We start from the raw sequence: 7872 nt of genomic DNA, 5'->3' as shown, positions 1-7872 counted from the left end.
CTGTTTCCTCATGTCATGATTATAACTGAAAATAATTTTTGGCAATTTAAATAAAGGTGAAATCAAATAAAATATCAATATTAGAGTAAGATATATATTAGATTTATATTTTATAAAAACCTAATCTTGAAAATTAGATATGCTGCCTTGGCAACTAGAAATATGTTTAAGGTGATGTACAAAAATGACTAAAACTGAAGCTGAAATAAAAATAATAAGCTAATCCTAAAATATAAAAATAAAAGATAATCCAAAATATGAAAATATGAATGAACACATACTATATTAGTACAAATATAATACTAAAATAACACTGTTTGCGACAACATAAGCCTGTTTTTCATAAGCAAAGTAAATAATTATTGGTCAAACTCATGTACAGTATCCAGTCTTTATGCTATTATGCTTTATGCTTTTTTTTATCTGTTACAGGTACTGCTTATTAAAAACCTCCGTACCTGAACTTCGGAGATCTGTAACAGCAAGGCAAAGTTGGTAGTGTGGTTACAGGAACAGGAAGTTGAGTTATTCTTAGTGGAAATAGAGGTGCAGCCCTTTGTTGACCACCCTCCCCCCTCTGGCCTGAGGCGTCAAGACAAAACAAGATTTCATCAGTTATACAAAACACAAACCAGAGCATTTGAGAATTTGCAGATTAAATAAATAAGTACATGAAAATTGCTTACATCAGGTCAAAATCCCAAAAAGAACAGATAGGTGTCAAATTCCGTGAACTGTTCTAGAGAGTGAAAAAGAGAAGCACTGTAGTTGAAGTCAGGCATGACTGTCCATCAACACAGTAAACTCAATCCTGATCAGTTCTCCTAAAATGACAGATCATACTACTGTTCAGAAGTTTGAGGTTTTATTCAGCAAGGATGCATTCAATTGATCAAAAGTGACAGCAAAGACATTTATAATGTTACAAAAGATTTCTAGTTCAAGAAAATAACAACAACAACAAATATTTTCACAAAGATATTAAGCCGCAAAAACGGTTTTCAAAATTGATAAACAGACATTTTTCTTGAGCAGCAAATCAGCATATTAAAATGATTTCTGAAGGATCATTGTGACTCTGAAGACTGGCATAATGATGCTAAAATTCAGCTTTGCATCACAGGAATATAAATTACACTTTAATTATTTTTAAAAACAAAAAGCAGGTCTTTTAAATTGTAATAATATTTCACATTATTACTGTTTTACTGTATTTTTGATCAAATAAATGCAGCCTTGGTCAGCATAAGATACTTCTTTTGCTCCCAAACGTTTGAACAGCAGTGTAAATTTAAAAGTCAATCTACGTCTTCAGACGACTTGGAATATAACATGCATATACTGACTACTGTTAAGGTACTTTTACACTGCTTTTTGTCCTTTTGGCGCTTGAATGCCTCTTGAGACTAAACTTTATGCAAAAGAGCAGCTTTGACATTCAGCAAAATCACCTGTTCCATGGAAAAAAGGAAGTCATATAGGTTTGTAAGGAACTCACATGTGGTTAAATGATTCCTATAACTCTGAAAGATGCTAAAAATATATATTTTTTTAATGGTTTCACTGGCATCCCAGACTTTTCGGATTATCTCTACACTGACTTTAGCCAAAGCTAATTTCAGAAATGAGTCCATAGTTTTAGAAAATATGCTATCACAATGAAAATGATACATTCTATTTCTTGTACCTGAATCTTGTGCTGGAGTGTGAAGTTTATGGCCATGCTGATCGGCTGTCCATCTGCCAGCACTGTACTCGAGATGACCGACGAGCCCAAGACTGTTCGCACATGCCTGATTCACACAGTCACACCATCAGCAATATGACAACGCATTCATGTTGTAATTACACTGAAATATGTAATAACAAGAAATATGCAAATTCTGTAATAAGGGATATTCCTGCAGTAAGTATCGCATACATTTAAAAATAAATGTTCATTATTGGCATCTATGGTTCCATGAAGAACCTTTAACATCAATGGAATCTTTCCATTCCACAAAAGGTTCTTTAGAATAGAAAACAATGGTTCTTTTAGGAACTGTTCACTGAAACAGTCGGAAAACAAAAAAATGGTTGCTCTTTGGCATGGCTGTGAAAAGCCATTATGGAACCTTTATTTTTAAGAGTGTGTTCATGTAGCGCAGACACAGATGATCTGATTGAATTCAATGAATCTGCATACTGCATTCATATCTTACCTATGAGATCCATCACTGACTATAGGAGAAAGGGTAATGTTCTCCTCTCTCTCTGAGAGACATTTCACAGAGCTGTACCATGTATTCAGTAAAGTCACCTTTTTGAAGCCTAAACAAGCACAACATATAAAAAATAAATAAGGGAAGGAAAAAACACATCCTGGTTTCACTATGACAATCGAAACGTTATACACAGTGAAACTTTATCTCCTGGTTTTAAATATCCATACCATTGTTCTGTAGTTCCTTCATGTTTTCAGCTGGGACAGAGATGCAGTCACGATTTCCCGCACCCAGTCCACAAAACACAGAAACGTGAGAACCTTCAGACAGCAGCTTCTGCTGGACCTGCAGCTCTGCAACACAGGACCACAGTTTTTTGACTTTGCTTTAAATTTGAGTGCATGTCAGTCTGTGTATGTCTGTGTAACTTACTGATATTGTCACTGTGTATCTGCACACTGTCTGTGTCGTCCGTCAGCAGAGAGTTAAGGTTGCTCACCATGCGCTCTACAGTCTGCATGACTGCCATTGGGCCCTTCACTACCTACAAAGCACAGATTTGTAAAGAAATTAAAGGTCAAAAATTATATCTGGTGTCTGAATAATTTTTGGTTTGACTGTGCATGCTCTCTCACACACACCTTTGCTGACTCTGCAGATGAAGGGGAGCGTGTGTGTGCAGGGGGCAGTGCTGTACTGAGGCTGACGGTCAGGCCAGCCATTAAAAACCTCACATTCCTCTTCCTGTTTCTCTGTTGACTTCAGGGACCCTGCAAAAACAGGCATATTGGAAATTAAAATGAATTCGTTTTTTTTTACATTTCAGCTGAAACAACAACAAAACACGTATAATAACACTAAATATATAATATTAAATGTAATTAAAAGTAGACATTTTAAAGCTGCTTTGACACCTAACAACACTTAGAAACACCTTTAAATAGCACATTTTTAATTTTAGCCAAAATATTTAACAAAAATAAATTTGTTTTAAATATTGAAATAAACACTGAAGTAATCATATCAGAAGATCCAAGTAGGATCTGTAAACAAATAATAATAATAACAACAATCATTATCATCATTATTATTATAAACATACACTTTATTTATTTTTATATGTAAATATTGAAAAACTGAAGTATATGTTCTTAAGTGTAGCTTTAAATGTATTCTTTGAATTACATTTATCTATTTAATAAGATAATTTTAATTTTGTTAAATATCAGAAGATCCAATAGATCCTATCTGTAAGCTAATAATAATAATAATTCAATTATTATTATTATTATTAACATATACTTTATTTTTTAAATATTACATATATAACGAAAAAATAAATAGTGAAAAACTGAAGTACATGTTATAATAAAATTAATAATAATAATAATAATACAGGCTACAATTTAGAACACTTATAATTCAATTAAATAGCAAATATGATAGTAATATTACCTTTAATAGAAGTATGTTTTAAATATTAAATTAAATCTAAAAATTATATATCATCTATCTCTCTGTCAGTCTGTCTGTCTGTCTATCTATCGATCTATTAAATATTAGAATAAAGACTGTTATATAACCATTTATTATTATTTGTTTACAGATCCTGCTTTGATCCTCTGATGTTTAACAAATATTAAATTAAAATATTAAATGTTACAATTATAAATATTATAAAAATATTAAATATTAAAAAGTGCTAAAAATGTTTTAGTATTTGTTAAAGCATATTTTATAACAACAACAACAACAACAACAACAATAATAATAATAATAATTGTTGTTGTTGTTGTTTGTAGGATATTCTGATCTTTTGACAGATGGACGGGTAAATGAAGCTAACCTGGACAGGTGAGTGTAGCAGACACATTCTGCACAGACTGATGGACAGTGAGGCTCCAGTCCTGCCATCTGAATAAGGCTCTGTGATTGGTCAGCTGTGAGCAGGTGTGCAGCGCCGTCACCTGTTCTAACTCCAGAGCTTCACCCCAGACGCTCAGATCAGTCAAGTTTCCAAAATACGGCTCCGTGAAATTCCCACCAAAAGTATCCTGGTCTTGGCCCAATATAAATATCCCGTCTCCGTGGATATCCTTTGCATTTCCCCGAGCTTTCCCTTTCTCTGAATCTCCCGTTTCCCCGTCCACGTAAATGGCCCAAAATCCATCGCTCGAGCGCCACGTGACGCAAACATGGTGCCACTCTCCATCAACGGGCAGCTCGGCTTTGTGCCGATGATGCTGTCCTTGAATGAGAAGCGCTAGGCGGACTTTTCGGTCGTCTGTCTTTCCGCGCAGCTGGAATTCATTGACGAAAGCGCGCGCTGCGTACGAGAACACCGTGGACACGTCATTTCGCCGCGGGTCCCACTGCACGCGCAAGCAAACGCTCACCGCGGACAGCGGCGGGAAAGACGCGTTCACACGCGCATAGCCGTCCTTAGACGTGAAAGATAATCCTCTGAGGATCGTTTCTGTGGAGTTACAGAGATATTGACTTAATTTCTCAGAGATATGAGACCCTGCACCACAAAACCAGTCAATAAGGGTAATTTTTTTGAAATTGAGATTTATGCATCATCTGAAAGCTGAATAAATAAGCTTTCCAATGATGTATGGTTTGTTAGGATAGGACAATATTAAGGCTGAGATACAACTATTTGAAAATCTGGAATATGAGGGTGCAAAAAATCAAAATATTGAAAAAAATCGCCTTTAAAGTTGTCCAAATGAAGTTCTTAGCAATGCATATAGGCTTATTACTAATAAAAAATGACGTTTTGATATAGGGGCCTATTTACGGTAGGAAATGTACAAAACATCTTGATGGAACATGATCTTTACTTAATATAATGATTTTTGGCATAAATGAAACATTGATCATTTTGACCCATACAATGTATTGTTGGCTATTGCACCAAATATACCCGTGCTACTTATTCTGACTGGTTTTGTGGTCCAGGGTCACATATTGACATTATAACCAGCATCATAACCAGACTTACTTTGTTTGGGAAGGGCCAGATGAGTTGTCGGGTTCTGTTTTTTGTTGGTTTCAAACCAAACTGGGCCCTGCGTGCTAAATTTAGAGAGTAACTTCCGGGCCCCCTCCTCGTCCTCTTTGACCCCTGAGGTTGTGAGGCCGCTGGACTGACCACGGCAGTAACGCAGAGCCTGTTCGAAAGTGAACGATGTGTTCACAAGATGGTACACTGCATCCTTCTGGATCAGAAGGTTAGAGTCTGGCACATCTGCAACAGGTTGAGATCTTGTGAATCAGGATTTTATGGCCCATATATGATATAGAGAGAAATATAGCGCTCATCAATTTTATTCAGAGGCACAAACGGAGCTAAATTATGCAGTTTGGTGCAGATGTTGTTATTAATGGCCAAACGTTACATAAAATAGCATGTAAATGTCAGTTTGTCACACTACATCTCCCAATCAGTCCTAAGATATGATGTTTAAATGATTCGTTTTCTGATCAAAGCTTTAACATATAATGCAATACAACACAATGAAATTAATATTCCTTAACAGCCTAATGGATCGTATTTAATAAACGTGATTTAAAAAATGATCTATATGGTATATAATCAAGTAAACCTAAGCTGCTTCAGTACAGTAAGTGATCATCTTAATATATTAACAATATATAACAATATATAGTTATTCTTACATTTACTTTATAAAAATCAGTAAAGATTTCACAGTAAAAAGTCACATTAACCACGACCTGAAGGTGGACATCTAAAACGTCTAACTAAAAAGCCTTTTATTTGCTAAAAAGTATACAGTATTAATCAGATGACAGAATTCATGTACAGTGTGTATTTATAGGATTCATTATTGTGTATAAGTGGCACAAATACAATGTTAACTCACCCAAAAGTCCTCTTTCTGCCCTGTCTGACCATGATTGAGTTGGCTCACACATACCTTTAAACTTCATTGTTAAACACATAAAGAAAAAAGACACCAAAATAAGATCATACTTGAAGAATTTCACAAATGAGGTAAACAAATCTGATTCCAACATTACCACTGCATTAGCCAAAATCACTCCAAAGAGCACCGGGGACATCTTCACATCTGGACAAAAATTAAATAAATAAAAATACTTTAAATAACAACATGAAGAATGCAAACCAAAAACGATATCTCAACTATCAGGAAACTATCATATGCTAAGTCACTATCACTTGTGTTCCTCAAATTTAAGTTTCTTATTCTTTTGTAAAACATGAATGTATATCTGAAAGCATGAGATACAGCCGTATGAAACACAAAACCAGATATAACTGAAGAGGGAGTCAAAAGTATGAGACCGCAATCAAATAATGGATTTTTTTAAACATGTATTTAAAATTATTAATAAACAACGTTTTAAGATTTAAAAAAATACTATCATATTAAATTTACACCGTAAGTTATTGTCATTTTAACTGTATAAGACTTAAAAAATGCCACAATTAATTTTTTTTCTCACTGCTTTATGCTATATCTAATGGGTCAGTTCATATACAGTACAATAATGTTAAATGTACAGTTTGTGGAAGTGAAATTTCTGATGTGATGCTTCACAATTAATGGTATTTAGTTTAACTGTGATTTTGTAAATAGTTTTTGTTCTTAGTTATGTATAGGCTATTAAGGTTTACGTTACATCTTATGTTGTTTAATTTATGTTTATTGCATTTTTTTAGTGTCATGTGTGTTTTCCATGATGGTGTGAATGACCTTCTATAAAATGTCTATTTATCTAGTTAGTATGTGAAAAGGCTACTTGTAATGAAATTTGATTAATCATATTAGAAGTTAGAACACATTAGATATTAGAAAAGAATGCAAAAAAGGGTTTCAGTAGTGGTATCAGACTTTGTATTGAATAGAAGAGATTTGACTTACAGATGTATTTGTAGCGCTGCCTTGTGCTGCTTGCCATGTGATGATCTTCCACAGTTCGAGTCCTAGCATCCATACACTTGTTTGGACTGTGCTGTGGAATTGCATCTGTATATCTGTCTCATATTATCTATGTGCACTTACACTGTCTTCATCCTTCAGCTTGCAAGTGTAATATCCATTCCAAAATCCATCTCATCCAGACCGTCCTTCTCCTTGATCCCGGTGTGTGTGTGTGTGTGTGTCTCTGGCTCTGGGAAGGAGGTGAGCGCTGCAGACCCCCTCGTAGATGTCCAGCCCACCAGCTCAGCCGTCATTTTAGCACTGCGCTTTGTAATGCTAATGGATGTCTTTTATTAAAGTAGACTTCTTGCGCAAGCAGTGTGAAAGTTGGCACACAGAGTTCATCAAGAGCTGCGGGACGCCTACCAATGCAGAATGCCATTTATTTATGTCCATTAGTGGACAAACTTCACACACACACATACACACACACACACACACACACACTGTAAACTACTACAACATTTGTTCAGATGGTGAGATGATCTCACACTGTAAGCTGCATGCATAAACTGGCACTAGTGAAAGTCATTTCCACCATGATGTTTGTTCAGCCTTTTTTTTTGCTTGTTGCATTGAAAGCCTCTCTATAACGCGGGTTTGTTTTGTGTAGGCTAAAGCTTTAGTGTCCTGCAGCCAGGACAACAAAAGCAGTGACATCACTAATGCACAGTGTACACCAGCGGGCCAAAGAA

The 7872-nt window shown here is 35.2% G+C and overlaps 1 protein-coding gene across 1 annotated transcript in view; it reads right to left on the bottom strand.

Moving 5' to 3' along the window:
• Window positions 1-7341, bottom strand: part of LOC107714589 (adhesion G-protein coupled receptor D2-like) — a 22608-nt gene extending 15267 nt beyond the window's left edge. Inside the window, exons 1-12 of the mRNA XM_016520469.1 lie at window positions 7118-7341; window positions 6252-6301; window positions 6095-6155; window positions 5212-5457; window positions 4051-4680; window positions 2844-2974; window positions 2637-2748; window positions 2432-2557; window positions 2202-2310; window positions 1688-1793; window positions 687-739; window positions 459-582 (exon numbers count right to left, since the gene is read on the bottom strand). Coding sequence (XP_016375955.1) covers window positions 459-582; window positions 687-739; window positions 1688-1793; window positions 2202-2310; window positions 2432-2557; window positions 2637-2748; window positions 2844-2974; window positions 4051-4680; window positions 5212-5457; window positions 6095-6155; window positions 6252-6301; window positions 7118-7190 — 1821 coding nt within the window. The 5' untranslated portion in view covers window positions 7191-7341. The remainder of the gene's footprint in view (window positions 1-458; window positions 583-686; window positions 740-1687; window positions 1794-2201; window positions 2311-2431; window positions 2558-2636; window positions 2749-2843; window positions 2975-4050; window positions 4681-5211; window positions 5458-6094; window positions 6156-6251; window positions 6302-7117) is intronic.
• Window positions 7342-7872: the final 531 nt, after the last annotated feature.

Source organism: Sinocyclocheilus rhinocerous, unplaced genomic scaffold (genome assembly GCF_001515625.1).
Source record: "Sinocyclocheilus rhinocerous isolate Xijiao unplaced genomic scaffold, SAMN03320098_v1.1 scaffold2749, whole genome shotgun sequence".
In the NCBI taxonomy this organism is placed as follows: domain Eukaryota; kingdom Metazoa; phylum Chordata; class Actinopteri; order Cypriniformes; family Cyprinidae; genus Sinocyclocheilus; species Sinocyclocheilus rhinocerous.
The sequence above is the reverse complement of the archived record's forward strand: the minus strand, read 5'-3'. Positions and strand labels throughout refer to the sequence as shown.